The sequence below is a fragment of the Vicugna pacos genome, chromosome 2, assembly GCF_048564905.1.
Source record: "Vicugna pacos chromosome 2, VicPac4, whole genome shotgun sequence".
Taxonomy (NCBI): domain Eukaryota; kingdom Metazoa; phylum Chordata; class Mammalia; order Artiodactyla; family Camelidae; genus Vicugna; species Vicugna pacos.
In genome coordinates, this window is record NC_132988.1 from 11338385 (window position 1) to 11356055 (window position 17671).

A 17671-nucleotide genomic window follows, 5' to 3' on the forward strand; every position below is an offset into this window, starting at 1 on the left:
ATTTGTCTTTCTCTGACTTATTTCACTCAGCATAATACCTTCTAGGTCAACCCCTGTTGTCACAACTGGCAAGATTTCATTTTTTTTATGACCAAGTAGTATTTAATTTTATATGTATATATACATACATACATATATATACACATATAGATACATCACATCTTCTCTATCCATTCATCTGCTGGGCCGTTGAAAATCATGTGTATTCTGCTGCTTTGGGATGGAATGTTCCATGCAAATTTATTAAGTCCACCTGGTCTGATGTGTCTCTTAAGGCTGATGTCTCCTTGTTGATTTTCTGTCTGGGTGATCTCTCCATTGAGGTAAGTGGGGTGTTAAAGTCTCCTACTACTATTATATTTCTGTCATTTTCTCCTGTTGTGTCTGTTAATATTTGCTTTATGTATTTAGGTACTCCTATGTTGGGTGTATATATGTTTACAATTGTTATATCTTCTTGGAATGATTCCTTTATCAATCTGTAGTGTCCATCTTTGTCTCTTATTACAGTCTTTGTTACAGACAACATCTGTTTTGTCTGATATAAGCACTGCTACCCTGGCTTTGTTTTCATTTTAATTTGCATGGAATACTTTTTTCCATTCCCTCACTTTCTTTTTTTTTACTTTTAAATTTTTCTATTTATTTATTTTTTAACATTTTTTAATTGAGTCATAGTCATTTTACAATATTGTGTCAAATTCCAGTGTAGAGGACAATTTTTCGGTTATACATGAACATACATACATTCATTGTCACATTCTCTTTTGTTGTGAGCCACCACAAGATCCTGTATATATTTCCCTGTGCTACACAGTACAATTTTGTTTATCTATTCTACATTTTGAAATCCCAGTCTGTCCCTTCCCACCCCCCACCCCCGTCCCCCTGGCAACCACAAGTTTGTATTCTATGTCTAATGATTCTGTTATTTTTTGTATTTATTTTTATTTTATTTTATTTTTAGATTCTGCATATGAGCAATCTCATATGGTATTTTTCTTTCTCTTTCTGGCTTACTTCACTTAGAATGACATTCTCCAGTAACATCCAGGTTGCTGCAAATGGCGTTATGTTGTCGATTTTTATGGCTGAATAGTATTCCATTGTATAAATATACCACATTTCCTTTATCCAGTCATCTGTTGATGGACATTTAGGCTGTCTCCATGTCTTGGCTATTGTAAATAGTGCTGCTATGAACATTGGGGTGCAGGTGTCTTTTTGAAGTAGGGCTCCTTCTGGATATAATGCCCAGGAGCGGGATTCCTGGGTCATATGGTAAGTCTATTCCTAGTCTTTTGAGGAATCTCCATACTGTTTTCCACAGTGGCTGCACCAAACTGCATTCCCACCAGCAATGTAGGAGGGTTCCCTTTTCTCCACAGCCTCTCCAGCATTTGCCATTTGTGGACTTTTGAATAATGGCTCTTCTGACTGGTGTGAGGTGATACCTAACTGTAGTTTTTTTTTTTTTTTTTTACATTTTTTTATTGATTCATAATCATTTTACAGTGTTGTGTCTCACTGTAGTTTTGATTTGCATTTCTCTGATAATTAGTGATACTGAGCATTTTTTCATGTGCCTATTGATCATTTGTATTTCTTCCTTGGAGAATTGCTTGTTTAGGTCTTCTGTCCATTTTTGAATTGGATTATTTGTTTTTTCTTATTAAGTCGTATGAGCTGCTTATATATTCTGGCGATCAAGCCTTTGTGGGTTTCATTTGCAAAAATTGTCTCCCATTCTGTAGGTTGTCATTTTGTTTTACTTATGGTTTTATTTGCTTTGCAGAAACTTGTAAGTTTAATTAGGTCCCATTTATTTTTTCTTGAAGAAAAGACAAATGAACTTATTTATTAAAAAAAAGACAAATAGAATACATTCTTGATACACAGAATTAGAATTTTTTATGCTGAGCAAAAGAGACCAGATACTGATGATTTGCATATGTCTAAAATTTTAGAGGCAAAACTCATCTAAAGTTATATAAAGTAGATCAGTTATTGCCTGGGTCCAGAAGTGAGAGAAAACTGCCTGCAAAAGGGTCGAAGAGAACTTTTTGAAGTAACAGAAATATTCTGCATCTTGATCTTGGTGGTGGCTACACAGGGGTAAATAGTTGTCAAAACTCACAGAACTGTGTACTTAAAATATGTGTATATTATGGTAGGTAAATTTTACCTTAATAAGTTTGATGAAATAAAAGTACTTAAGAAAACAGGACAGGCAGTGATAGGAGGGAGACAAATGGGCACCCAAGACAGGAAGCGAAGAAGTGAGCAGCAAAGGGAATAAGATATTATAAACAAAGATGACAAAGTGCTAACCTGTGGCCCAGGTGGATTCTTGAAAACCTTTCCAGTGGAATCCTGGTTCTAATCACATCAATCGTCTTATTACTTCTCTCAGTCCTTTCTTCTCTTACCATGGTCATCAGTCTGATCCCTATAGCCTGAAATGACTTCCTTCTTTCTTCCAATTCCTACCCTAAATCAGTGTCTGTTTTTTCCTTAAAGTTATTTCTTTTTTTTTTTACATTTTTTTTAATGAGTTATAGTCAGTTTACAATGTTGTGTCAGTTCCAGTGTGGAGCAAAATTTTTCAGTTATACATAAACATACATATATTCATTGTCACATTCTTTTTTGCTGTGAGCTCCCACAAGATCTTAGTTATCTCTTGACTGCTCCTTTCCTATCTTAAAAATTCTCGAATGAATCTGTATCATGCAGTTAAGACCTTGGTTACTCTCTAGTTGGGTTGCTTTTACCTACAGCTCTACTGGAAACTGACTGAAGGAAGATTTCTTATGTTTATACTCTCTTTACTTCTTTTCTCACATCCCATGCAAAACTCAGGGAAATGTGTTAAAATATGTCTTCAATTTGTCCCTGTCTTTTCATCCCCTCCCCCGTTTCCCCCAATCTGAGGTTACTGTCTCTTGCATGGACTATGGCAGTATTATCTTAATCAGCCTCTCTTTTCCATTCTTGCCACTCTTTGTTGTCCAGGCAGCAATCAGATACATGCCTTTGAAAGGTAAATCAAATTATTTTACTCATTTTCTTAAAATGCTGTCATGTCTTCCCATTGCACTTAGAGTCAAATCTGATCCCTGCCCACTAGACGCTATGCTCACCTTCCACACCTCCCCCTGCTCACTGTGCCCCGTCAAACGCAGCCCTTTCTGAGCCCAGGGCCTCTGTGTCGCTGTTGAAGCCTTTTCTTCCAGCTCTTTCTATGGCTCCTCAGGCTTCAAAGTTCAACTGGAATGTCGTTCCTCTGCGGCCTCTTCAAAGGGGCCTCCTCTTCCTCCCCAGAAGAAATATTTTCTATCAAATAACTTTGTTTAATTCTTTGCAGGCAATTTAGCACATCTGAATTCTACTCTGTTGTGTGTGTCTTTAATGGTTTATCGTTCCTCTTCTCCCACCAGTTTATAACCAACAAGGAGACAGAGATCTTTCCTATCTTGTTTGTCGCTATGTCTCCAGCATCTAGCGTAGCATCTGGCTTATTGAAGACTCTCAGTAAGTAATCACTGACTGAACGGGCAAGTGAAAATACAGTAGGCAAATAATAACCACCCAGTGTTTGCTCTTGTTTTTCCCTGAGTTTTCTTTTCCTAAAGTTCTTTTTTTTTTTTTTACCTAATTTTTACAGGTACTTCTATTGTGACTATAAAAGCTTTTGTTCCTGACTCAATTCGGGACACCATTAAATATTCAGTTTTTAGTGGGAATGAAGATGGAATTTTTGCCCTGTGCTCCAACTCAGGTAATCCTTCTCTACCCTGTAATAGCTGTATTTTCTGCTCCACTTAATGCTACTAGTAAGACGTAATTCTGCGATGAAAACTCAAAAATTTTAAATGGTAAAAATTGTTAGAGGTAAATAATTTAAAAGGCAAACAAGAAAGAGTTTTTTGGGGTAGCCGATAAGGAATCAAGAACTATTTTTCACATGGACTCCCTAAAATTTTTATTCTTCACACTTCCAAATTAAACCATCTCTATCCTACCCTGCCTGAATTTGGAGAGAAATTGGTGTCTACTTATAACTTACCTACCCATTTGGGAGACTCAGAGATTGTAGTGGGGACACCAGTGGGAACAAATTTGAACTGAAAATAAGCACACGTGTCTAGCCTTAGGAAATTTTCATCAGAGATTCTTCTCATTCGCCACTGAATGTCAACAATGCAACAAAAAAAGGACAACTGGGAAGGTTTCTATGTGGTGGTAAAGAAATTACTTCCAAATACAGCATGTGTTGAATTTAGCTTTAATAAGACCATTATTGTGCTTTAAATGAATACCAATGGATTATTTGAAACATACTTTTTTTTTTTTACTAAAAGCTATGTAGTAGATACGTATCTCTACTGCTTCATTGTCAAACCTCAAGAAGAATGTTTTAAATAATTTCTGTATTACCATGCAACTGCCTTATTTAATCTGTACTATGTGCATATGGAAGAATTGAGAGGGGGTAATTTTTAGGCAAATGCCTTCTTGTCCAGGGTAGTGTTGGAACTTTTTGGTCCACGCAGCCTTCACTCAGAAAGCTCTCTGAGGTCTCCTGCTAGAAGTCTTCATCTGTTCAACCCATCATTTGGTAAAAGGGTGGTGTAGAAACTTTCTGGGCAAGAGGGCCACTTGCAAATATCAGCAAGCCTTAAGTTTCTCAACTTTCTTAAGTCCAGGTGTCTGAGGGTTCTGGGAAAGGAGCTGAGATTAGAGTGTTCAGGAAGAAGTTGAAAATCAGAGTTTGCACATTTTCCCAGGTCACCCAAATCCTTCTGCCACCTCACTCCTAACATGGCCCAGGCTTGGCCTTATTTTTTTCTAGTCTCTCATTAAAATGCAGATAAAATGTCCCTGGGATTAGTTCAAGGAGGCCATCCATAGAAAACTCTAATTTTCAAGCAAGTAGTTATTTATTTAAGTTGAAATGTATTTCAGAATTTTATTGTGAAATCTCCACAAGATGATATGAATCTGTTATGACATTTAAAACTGTTTAATGGACAATAGTAAAATAAAAAAAAACTCGTGTCTTTGCTACCCGCCTTAAGATGAGACATTACTAGAAGCTCAGGAAGTCCCAGTGTCCCCTCCCTCTCACATGTCTTTCATTTCACCCCGCAGAGTTAATCGGTAAATGTCATCTGAATTTGGTATTGATCACTGCTCTTTTTCCTTCATTAGAATTTTCCCACCATGTTTGAACCCCTAAACAGTGTGTTACTTAGTTTTACTTTGATTTAAACATCAGGATAGAATCATGCTGAATGAACTCTTCTATGACTTGATTCTTTTCTGCAACATTTTTACTTGATGTATCATGTAGAAGCCATTATGACCACATTGAAGAGGAATGGCGAAGAACAGGTACCTTGTGCCAAGGTTATGAAATAGCACACGACCACCATCATCCGTGCTCCCTTTGTGCCCTTTTCTGATTGCATCTCTTCTCTCCACCGCTCCAGGCTGAATAATGCCCAGATTTCAGGGATAATCGTTCCCTGGTGACTTACAGTAAATGCATTCCTACACAATAAAACTGTTTGATTTTGCTTATTTTTGAATGTATACGAATGGATTCATACTCTCTGTACTATAAAAATTAATTTTTTTTGTTCAAAGTTAGAATCATCCCTGTTAATGTGTGTAGTTGGGGTTCTTTCATTTTTATTTCTTGATAGTATTCTGTTGTAAGTCTGTATCGCATTGTTTGTCGATCCTACTGTGGATGGACAGGGAGGTTTCCCTTTCTGGGGGTGTAATGAGCAATCTTGTCTTCTGGTGCACATGGCAGCCGTTCTCTGGGCCCTAGAGTGTAGGCTGGGCATATACATCAGAGGATGCCTACGTTCAGCTTTGCAGATAGTGCCAAATTGTGTTATGAAGAGGTCTGTCCAATTTTACATCCCACCAGCACTGTTATTCATGTCCTACATTCTGTGGCCAGTCTGGTGGGCATGAAATGGTATCCCATTGTGCTTGCAACTTGCACTTCCCTTATTAGTAAATGTATTTGAGCATTTTTTTTTTAGTACTTTGTCAACTGTTGTTTCTGTTTTCTTCTATGCGAAATGCATATTGATGTCTTTTGCCTGTTTTTCTGCTAGGTTGTTTGTGTTTTTGTTTCTGAAATGCAAGAACTTTTAACATATTTTATTAGTATTTATCCTTTTCTTTGTTACGAATCTTTTTTTATATAATTTATGACTTGTCTTTTACTCTTTTAATGGCATGTTCTGATTTTAGGGTTGAAAGTAATCGACCTTTTACTTTTATGATTTGCCTTTTTTGTAAGTTGTTGAAGAAATTCTTCCTTGCCCTGAGATCATGAAGATATTCTCCCATTGTCTTCAAAAAGTTGTATAGTTTTCCTGTGTTCCACATTTACATCTTTAGTGCATCTAGAATTGATTTTTGGATTTTACATGAGTTAGAGATAACTTTTCTTTTTACCTCTCCTTTCCTTTTTCTTTCTTTTTTCTTTTTTTCAACAAGGATTGCCAGCTTTTCCAATAACCTTCCCTTGTGACCTACAGTACTACCATGTCATGTGTCATGTTTCCATGACTCTCCTGGGCTCTCAACTCTCTTCCATTCATCTTTTTGTCTGTTCACACACCAACACCACATTGGCTTAATTATGTTGGCTTTATAAGTCTTCATACCAGGGAAGCAGCACCCCCTCCAATATTTAACCCATTTTCATGTTCTTTTTCATGAGTATATTGGTTGTTACTGGCCATTTGCTCTAATGGAAGGCATTATATCCACCTGTTAAGTCCCTCTCTGTCTCTCTCTCTCTCTCTCTCTCTCTGTCTCTCTCTCTCTCTCGCACACACACACACACACTCCTGTTGGGATTGTTTTTCCATGGATAGGAGGTTTATTCATGAACTTGGAGGTGGTATGCAGCTCTTCACACCTTCATGCATGTAACCCACATAACCATGGCATGCACATTTATTTCCAGGTGAAACCTCACCCAAATTAACAAAGAGAATGTAAAACAAAAAAATCATATAGCTCCAATCTAGAATTGAGGTAACTTAATCATCAGGCCAAAATGTCCTCCTTTTGAAATCTCACAAAGCACTGTGTAGCTGTGCAGTGTAGATAATAATCATCGACTAGAACTTTTCTTGATTGACTTTTTAAAAAAAATATATAGTAAGAAAATTTAACATGCGATCTACTCTCTTAGCATATTTTTAAGTGCACAAAACTGCATTGTTAACTACAGACACGACGCTGTAGAGTGGATCTCTAGGATTTACTCATCTTGTCTAACCGAATCTTCGTTTTCCACTAAAGACCAGCTCCCGTTTCACCCTCCCTGTGCCCGTGGCAACCACCATTCTACTCTCTGCTTCTGAGTTTGACTATTTCAGATACTTCATCAAACTGGAATCAAGTAATATTTATCTTTCTGTGGCTGGCTTATTTCACTAATCATAATATCCTCAAGGTTCATTCACGTTGTCATATATGGCAGGATGCTATTTGTTAAGGCTGAATAATCTACCACTGTAGGTATAAACCACATTTTCTTTATCCGTTCATCCATTGATGGACCTTTACGTTGTTGAGATTTTTTACTGGAATTATATTAATTCTGAGCATCAGTTTGGGGGAAATGTGCATCTTTACAGTATTGTCTTCTAATCCAGGCATAATACAGAAAATCACCCCAATTTTTTTCTTTAATTTCTTAAAAAAATTATTGATTGATTTTTTAATAGAAGTACAGTAGGTTTACAATGTTGTGTCCATTTCTGGTGTACAGCTTAATGCTTCAGTCATGCATATTCTTTAATATTTTTAATAAACTTTTTATTTTCTTTCTGTAGCAGGCTTGCATTTTTCTTACTAGATTTAGCCTAAGTATTTTATACTTTTTCTTGCTAAGGTAAATTTTAAAAATACTTTTTCTGACGTTATTAGGATATATACTTGAAATTGGCTTTTATATTTTGATTTTGTATCTAGAAAGCCTGATTCTGATATTTTTCTGTACATTCAACATACACAGTCATTGAAAATTACCATTTTCCCCTATGTTTGTTGGAAGTTATGTAGCTTTTTCTCTTTTTTAGAGGTTAGCCTAGCTATTTTAACATACACAGTTAAAGCCTAGCATTAATCAATGTCCTGCTTCTAAATAACACATGAGACTTAGAATTCTTTATCTCCTACTATCCCTTTTTTAATTTAAAAACTTTTCTTAACCACAATTTGAGTTCTTTCAAGTTAAGCATTACTAATATTTTTAAATAGATTTATCGACCTCTTTGTTACTCTCTTTGCTAATTGTTCTTTCTTACATTTCAGATTTTGCTCTGGTATCGTCTTATTTCTACCTGAAGTACATCGTTTGGTGTGAGTCTGTTGTAGTAAGCTCTCTCAGATTTTGGTTGTCTAAAAACATCTTTAATTAAATTTTATTTAATTCATCTCTTTAATTGAGAGATATTTTTGTTGGACTTAGAATTCCTAATTCGCAGTTATTTTCTCTTATCATATTTAAGGTATTACCCTACTGTCTTCGGGTTTCCAATTTTTGCATGAAGAAGTCAGCTGTTGATCTAAATACCACTTATTTGTATCTGTTTTTGGAGCTTTAGTTAGACAAATATTGGGGCCATATCACTCTCTCCCACACCTCTTTTGGATATTTTTTATCTCCATGTGCCTCTTCTCTTCAGTGTAAGGAACTATATTTTTCATTTCCAGAAGTTCTTTTGGGTTCATTTTCAACTCTTCTTGGTCTTTTTAAAAAGTAAGTTCTTGTTCCTTGCTCATGTTTCCAACCTTCTTTTTTTATACATGTGTATATATATATATATATATATATATATATATATATATATATATATATATATAAATTGAGCATTCTGTGTCCAATAATCTCTACATCTTAACGTCTTTGAAGATTTAGTCTGCTGTCTATGGATTTGCTGGCTGTCATTCATGGTGACTTGCTTCTCTGTGATTTTTGTGCTTGTTAACTATGAGCCACTCTTGTCCTTGAAACTTTTTCTTTGAGGAATCTTTGAAGCCTGGGTTGAATTTGTGCCCTTAAGAGAGGATTTGTTAGTACGGCTACCACAGATTCAGGTTCAGCTAATGAATTCTCAGCAGAGACTTGTTTCTCCTTTTCAACCAGCATCAAGGGGAAGAAAAGCAAAGTTTTGTGCATCCATTTTTCATTTGTTTTTGTTTTTATTTAATACTGGCCACTCATTTGGAGCATACGAAGCCTTTAGATGTGCAGCTTTATTCTGGTTTTCCTACTGGACCCTTTCCCTTTTGTGGGTTCAGGCTTCTTCCCTTGTTCCCCCCCCCCCCCCCCGTGCAGCTGTCAGTGGTGAATGTCAAGGAAGAAGGTTATGTTAGAAACCCTTAGAACAAAAACAAGGTATCAGTGCTTGCTTCCTCCCTGGATCGTTGTTTACATTTATTTTTTTCTGTCCTCTGAGGAGTCCTTACTACTGCACCAACACAATAATGCATTTCATCACACAGACACACAATTTAGCAAGCATTTTAGTTGCTTTTATCATAAGGATTATTCCAGTATACAGTTTATCATACTTCTCTCAAGAAACATTTCTAAAAACCTTTAATTACAGTATTAAATTGATCTTTCATGCCTCCTTTGCCTCATTAAACTTGTGTCTGAAAGTGTCTAATACAGGTTTTATTGAGGTATATATTTTTAAACATTTGCCAGTTAAAATAGAAAACTGGTATTATGATAAATCAGTAAAGTTGATCTCTAATGTTATCACTTTCACTTAGGGTAAAAATGTAAAAAACATTAGTTATTGATTTAATAAATTATGATTAAACGGCTCTCTGATGAGAACTGTGTTTTCTGTCCAGTTGTGCTCAAGTTTGCCCTCTGTTCCCTAGTCACAAATGAAGGGTTTATGTTTGCATCCAAATCTCATGCCACTATAACTTAAAAACGTCTACTACTCACTGTTTAAACCAGCAGGAATTTTGGAGTTTGCCAAACATCATTTATGTAAATAACAGATGGTAGCATTCATTCCATTATTTGGTAGATTGACGTAAAACAAAATGATCAAACTTTCAATGTTTCAAGGATGTAGCTTTAGAGGAGAGAGTTTAAAAGCTTTTGGATAACATAAATATTTATCACATTCTGCTTTGGGTGTGTATATATATATGCATGTGCACAGTTTGTAACTGACTGAAGGAACCTGATTATGCTATCAAGCATTTAGCATTTGAAGAATCTTAATCTCATTTTGATGTGTATTTTATAACTTGGACAAAAGCTATACATGTACATATATCAGAAGGGGAATATTACTACAGTTTTATTCCCAAGTTATTATCTATCTGGCGCACTAGCATATGAGAAGGAGCAAAACGTTGGTATCTTTGAGGCGCTTACTCTAAGGAAATCATGGACTTCTGCCCAGACCATTAGACAGAGCCCAGTGGTACTTTCATCTCACTGGTGACAGTAAATCTTCGATGTCTCCGAGAAAAACATACATACATCATGCAAGGCAAAATGTGGACCTGGTAGGTGGGCCAGCCTCGAATCATCTCACAGGCTGGCTATTGTCTTTTCTACTTGCACAGCTCCCACAGCATATGCCAGTTATTATGCCAAAAATAAAAGCCAACAAGGAAAGCATTAGAACTGCAGGCCCTGTCCAAGTGCAAAATTCCAATTATCAAAGCCTAAACACAAGCCTTTTATTAAAAAACTCCTCTTTGATCTGCACTATAATTGGCACACTTTCTACTAAGTGACACTGGCAATTCAGTGCTGCGTTTAGATTTTATTTCCCCTTTACTACCAGCAGCAGATCACGATAGCAAGCTGAAGGCCCTATTTGGTGGAGACACAGCTCCAGGTGAGCGCTTTGGACCCACCTCGGCCTGGGGCTTCTCTGCCATTTTGTAGGGGAGAGGGGTAGGCTCAGCCCTTGTTCCGGAGATTTCTGAAAACCATCTTCTTTCATTACCAGCTCAGCAAAATGCATCATACTGATTCTTTCAGCTGCCCAATACTTAAATCTACTCCAAATTTTCTGTCAGGAATTTTGGTAATATCAGACTGTGGTCTGTAAAAGTAACTTGGTTTTCTGAATTGATAAGTAAATCTGATGACCACAGATGAAAGTGAATGTATGACGTTTTAGATTTGGTAGTATAATGAATTCGCCCTATAGAATATAAATATTTTTTTCTTAATAACAGAATAGAAGCAATAACCACCCCCCAAAAAACACTCAATGCCAAAGTCAGAATTTTAGAATAGGATATGATTGCTATTAGCATCGAGGTAAGTACGTGATAGTCTGAAGTTTCCTTGGCCTACGATGGTTTCTAGGGAAACTGGTTCAGATAGAGCAATCACTGGCTTTCAGGCCAAATTTCCAGAAACAGTACAGGGCCTTTCAGCAGAAGATCAAATGTCTAATAGCCCATAGCTATTAAATGTTCTCCTTCAAAATTCAGAGTTTATGCAAGTATTAAATCTATATTTGATGACGAAGGAGTTGAGAGACATGGGGAGACCACCAGACTCTACATCATGCTGCTGCAAAGAAACTTTCTCAGCGTGCACCCATCACATCTCATGGCAGCCCTGTGAAGCCATTATTAATGTCCCTGTTTGACAGAAGATGAGACTCAGCTCATGGAACCTGAATAACTTAACTGCGGGTGACCAACTTAGTAGTGGTGGAGCCAGGTAGTTTACCTAAATTAAGTAGCCAGGGCTAGGATTTATGCTTGGCTTCAGGTTTTTCAAACTCCCAGTCAGTGCCCACTCAGCAAACTCTATTCGATGGAATTTCTGACAGTGAGAACTAAATAAATCATGACAGTAGAATAATAATAACAAATTCAGTAAGACATGTAATTGTAAAAGGGAGGAAATAAAACAGTAGAAACTAGAGAAGGAAATTACATCAAGGCGATACAGGAAAATGGGGGCACGAGAGGATGGCTGTGTCTCAGGTCTTGGTTGAGTCCCTGGTACGTGCGCTACCAAATGGGGGTCCTTGGCTTTGTGCAGGAAAGAATTCCAGTGTGAGCCACAGTTGAGTAAAGGTAGATTTATTCAGAGAGATACAAATTTCATAGACAGAGTGTAGGCTGTCTCAGAAGGCGAGAGAGAGAGAAAGAGAGAGAGAGAGAGAGAGAGAGAAAAGCCATGAGTCATGGTGTTGCTAGTTTTCATATGCTAACAAGTGAGAGGATTATTCCAACTACTCTGGGGAAGGGGCTGGGATTCCCAGGAACTGGGCTACCACCCTCTCTTCGACCTTTCATGGTCAGCCTCAGCACTGTCCTGGTGCATGTGGGAGTGTCATTCACCATGCTAGTACATTACAATGTGCATAATGAAGCTTACAGTCCACTGGAGGTCGAGTCTTCTGCCATCTTGGGGCTCCAAGTCTGCTGGGAGTTGACTTCTCCACCAACTTGGTGCTAATTGCTGTGTCATTCCTTTAATGGCTGTGTTCTACCCCCTTCCTTCCTACCTTAAGGGGAGGAATTTTCTTAATCTGGGGGAAAAACGTGCAGGGCATAACCCCGGGGTCAGTTTCCCTCACCTGGTTCTACTTGTTATCTGAAGGTATAACAGATATTACTGGGGGCGTCCATGTGCCAGACCCTGAGCTGGGCACTGGGGAGATGATGGTGTGAGAGATGCAACCATTCTCCTCACCTTGTGAATCTTCTAAACCAAGAGGGGTTACTCGGCAGAAATAGGTGAACAAAGGCCATGCAGGCCCTTTGGGAAAGTCTGTTGGAGGCAGACATGGTGATGGTTTTGAGGCTGAGGGGTCTGGAACGATCCCCGAAGAAGCACAGAGGTGGGGGCAATTCCAGGTGGACGGCAGTGCATGCAGGAGAACTCTGGAAAGAGTGTTTGCAGACAGAATGGGTATGAGTGTCCCAACCGGAGCAGAGAAAGCAACGTTGGGAAAGACAAGGACAAGGCTTCTCAGGTGGGGAGGCCAGAGCAAGTGGGTCCCGGGGAGGCTGAAAATGCTGCGCTTTACCGTAAGAGCTGTGAAAGCCATTGAAAGGTTTTGTGTAGGGCAGTCACGGTGTCTTTTTCCATTATTTAATTTGGAATGGGAACTGGATTGGGGTAGACCGGTCGAGTGGACTCATGCGAGGGACAAAGTGGGAAAAGCTGAATGATAATTCATGCTGTGAGCAAAGCATTTACCAAATACTCGGAGGAGGGAGACAGGGGTGAAGAGGGAGATGGATTCATGAGATGTTTGAAAGGTGGCCTTTGCAGACATGTTGATGGACTAAGTCTGGAGACAGAGGAATGATTTAAGAGAGCATGTAGATTTCAGGTATTTCATGGTTTTTCCTTCCCTGCCTGTTTGACCCGTGTAAATATCTGCCTTTTCTCACCTTTTTCCAGCCACTGGGAGGCACTGAGGGACAGGTGAGCATGTGAGCATATGAATCAAAGGTGATCTGTGGGAATTTTTAAAATAAAATCATCTTCTTTTTTTTTTTTTTTCTCTCTGGAAATCAAAATAGGAGAACTCACTGTGAAAGAACCCACGTTTCTTGATTTTGAAGTCAGAAGTGAAGTTCAGCTCATTGTCGTAGCTCAAAGTGGGAGGCACAGAGCCTACAGCAAAGTAGCAGTCTTCATCCAAGATGTGAATGATAATTCACCACGCTTTGAGCAAAGCGTTTACCAAGTGTCAGTGTCTGAGGGCCAGTTCTACCATGATCCCATCATACAGGTAACAGAAGCGCGTTGTGCGTGTGTGAATTCTCATCAACCCGTGCACATCAAAATATCTAAAGCCTTTTTCCAGGACATGAATTAAACTTTAAATGTTTTCTTGGCACTTACAATATTTGATACATGGGATGGAACCTTAGGTTGAAGGAAGTCTCGAGTTTCTGAGTTCACTCCTTCCTCTATCCGTTTCATGCTCAGTTAGTGCCCACCTGCTTTCTCTAAGGACCCTGCTCGCAGGGAGTCAATAGGAGTAAAAAAAAAAATTGGCTCCCCTTATAAATGTGTATAATTTAGTGGGGAAGTCACAAAAGTATATAATTTAAATGCATATTATTAATATTACAGTAGAAGTGTGTATTTAATGTCAGGAGAGCAAAGAGGAGACATAAACTGTTCCTGGAAGGAAAGTGTGAGTCTTCACGGAAGAATGATATTTACACTTAGTCTTAAAGGGCCAGTAGACGTTTGCCAGGTGGAGCTGCAGCCAGGCAAGCACACATGGAGGCACAGACACTTGGGAGGCCTCTCTTGTTTGGATTTGCAGACGTCTCACGTGAAAGGCACAGATATGCTGCTTTCAAGCCCAGCCCCATCTCAGGAAAAAGACTCCATGTCCTGAAAAAGAGGATCTGTTCACACGGTGGCCTTGCTCAGTCTTTAAACCCACCCATCCTTGGTAGACTCTCTCCCTGCTTCGGGACGAATGCCTGTGTTTACCAGTCCCTTCATGCTTTGAATTAAAGAACCTGGACGTTAGGACACCCACAAGCTCTTGGGAATCTGCACGGGAAATGAGTATAAAACCCCCTTCCTGCCAGTCAGCAGCGTAAGGAACATTCCCTTTGGCCTCTGTAACCCTGCTGCCCGGAACCAGCACCTCCCAACTTGCTCTGTGGGCTGGTTGGGGACAGGGAGCCAGGTGATCTGAGACCTCCACCCATTCTTTACTGACTGTGCTGCCTTCACCTGAACATAGAGCAACACCTTTGTGTGACTCCTGTCCAGTTCAGATGCACAGACCCCCCTTCTGTTGGGGGAAACAAGACCATGGAGTTGTAGCTCTGTGCCCCAGAATTCCCTGCGTTGTTTTTGCAGATTAATTCTGTGTGATGGTAGCCTGATTGCTCCAGGTTCCAGCCTGTTCCAGAAGGCTTGTGCCTTTACTCTCGTTTCAGCCGTAACTTTAAGAGGAAGGTGAGGGCATTCTCTTTTATATAGTCTTCGGCACCCCGGCCCAGCGATGCCTGTTCAGTAGGGATCCCAGCGCCACCGAGGGGCGTCCTTGGTCACAGAGGACCCCTCACGGGGGCGCTGCTGCATTGCACCTTGTCATATGTGCCGGGTTCCTGGGTGGAGCTAGACCCTCAAGTGTAATACATGAAGGTGAAGGGCCCTTAACGCCCAGGCACACCCAACAGGGAGAGAGCCCAACCGGTGCTTCGGGTGGTAGACATTTCAAGAGGGCTCAGGCAGGGACGGATACAGTGAACTTCGTTCTTCATATCTTTAGATCATTTTGTTTCCAGGAAACTAGAGCTGCCATTTCCCTGTGTCCTGTTCAGATAAATAGGAATGTAGAAGGCTCTGGACTTCTTGGTTTTTGCTACCACACGGCTCATGCGCCTTCCTTTTGGTTACAGTCCCCCAGCTTCCTGTAGGCACCAATGTCTGTAGGAACCGACCCTCCACTGCCAGATGCAGTCTCAGATTGTCAGTCAAGGCCTTGCGACAGGTGATGTCAACTCCCTCGGCCTCCTATAGACTTTCTCTCCCCAGAATTTGAATCCTGGGTGGTAGGTCACCAGGAAGGAGACAAATTAAAGCTGATTCATCTTGATAGTGTCAACTCAAAGAAGCTGTGCCCCAGAGTCACTCACGTTCCTGTGCGTCACCTGGACGCTATCCTGCTACCTTTCTCTCCTGGTGAAGTTAGCCACAGTGGATTTGTGTTGCTAGCACCCTGAGAACCCTGGCTGATCCGCCTCCCAGGGGGCCTACTACTGTAACACTTTTAAGTGTACAGCCTAGGGGACATGATGGACTTTATTCTGCCCAGATGCAGGTAAGTTTCTCTTCCTCATGATCTCGAAGGGTGCTGTGAATTGCTGCCTTTCTGTACCAAGTAGCTGGCTGTGTGAGGTTCTGGCTTCCCTGAGAACTCGAGCTGCAGGGTGAAGGATAAATTGAAAGGAGAGGGAGCTAAAAGCAAAATCCCACTAGGACATCAATGTAGATGACCAGGAGAGAGATGACTGGGGATGTGAGCCCAGGCGACGGCTGAGGGGCATAGAAGATAAAAATAAATAGAGAAAAATTAATCTGTCAACTTGTTCTGAAATGAGATCTTGAATCCACTGATAGAATTAGTTTTGTGGTTAAAATGTAAAGCAGACTAAATAATGTATCTCCCCAGAGAATGATACAGGACTTTTGTTTTATCCACAACACTAATACTTGTACAGCTCATTAAATAAATCATCAAGGTCTAAATTTGTTAGCACCAAATCTAGGTCTTCTTTCATTTAGCTCAAAACATGTGGTAGCCCTACTGAAAATTACTTGGAAATTCTTTCGGTGAATCTTCTTTATTTATTTATTATAAATGTAAACTTCAGCCATTGACTAATATTACATCGATCATTGTTTTTAAAGTGTGTTTGACAATGTGATTCTTTCAATGCATTTCTCTAAAAAAGAGGCTTAACCCACCTGCAGATTTAATCCTTAACTAATGGAAGAGTCACTTCCTCACAGGTTTTCGCCACAGACCAGGACAGCGGGGCGAACGGCCTTGTCGAGTATTCCATTCTTTCCGGCAACCAAGGGCAAGCATTCCAGATGGACACACTGAGCGGTGTGCTAACAGCAAACGCGATTCTGGATTACGAGGGCACCCATGCCTACCGGTATGTTCCAGACTCAGATCCATTTGACCAGCGATTCTGCTTTGTTTCCGACCACAGAGTTGCTTTGGACATGACTTCCTGTTACATACGGCTTAGCTGTAAGATGTGTTTTCCCTTTGACCCCAATTAGGATCACCCTTGGTTCACTGAGAGAGTAGCAGACAGCATTTGCTATTTGGAAAATGTGATTGGGCTGGAAGAACTCTAAGGTCCCTTCTAGTTCTAAGAGTTCTTGCAAGTGTGATGCTATTCAGTCCTAAATGGGAGCCATTAGAAATATTTGTGAAATGCCTTCTGAGCTATAGACACTGCAAATGTTTGATGTTGCTGTTTTTAAAAACAGTGAAGGCTGAATGACATTTTCCTTTTTTATTGAAATATAGTTGGTTTGCAATGTTGTATTAATTTCTCACATACAGCATAGTGATTCAGTTTTTATATATATATATCATATATATATAGTTTCATATTCTTTTCATTATAGGTTATTACAAGATATTGAAGATAGTTCCCTGTGCTATACAATAGGACTTTGTTGTTTATCTGTTTTGTAAATAGTAGTTAGTATATGCAAATCCCAAACTTCCAATTTATCCTACCACCCATCCTTTCCCCTCCAGTAACTATAACTTTGTTTTCTATGTCTGTGAGTCTGTTTCTGTTTTGAAAATAAGATTGTTTGTCTCATTTTTTTTAGAATCCACATATAAATGATATTATATGGTATTTTTCTTTTTCTTTCTGGCTTACTTCACTTAGAATGACAATCTCTAGGTCCATCCATGTTGCTGCAGGTGGCATTATTTTATTTTTTATGGCTGAGTAGTATTCCATTGAATATATATACTGCAATTCTTTGTCCAGTTATCTGTCAATGGACATTCAGATTGCTTCCATGTCTTGGCTATTATCTGTAGTGCTGCTATGAACATTGGGGTGCATGTATCTTATTGAATTAGAG

General features: G+C 39.3%; 1 protein-coding gene across 1 annotated transcript in view; it reads left to right on the plus strand.

The window, feature by feature from the left end:
- Positions 1-17671, plus strand: part of DCHS2 (dachsous cadherin-related 2) — a 222326-nt gene that overhangs the window by 186003 nt on the left and 18652 nt on the right. Inside the window, exons 14-16 of the mRNA XM_031670062.2 lie at positions 3668-3781; positions 13591-13802; positions 16559-16710. Coding sequence (XP_031525922.2) covers positions 3668-3781; positions 13591-13802; positions 16559-16710 — 478 coding nt within the window. The remainder of the gene's footprint in view (positions 1-3667; positions 3782-13590; positions 13803-16558; positions 16711-17671) is intronic.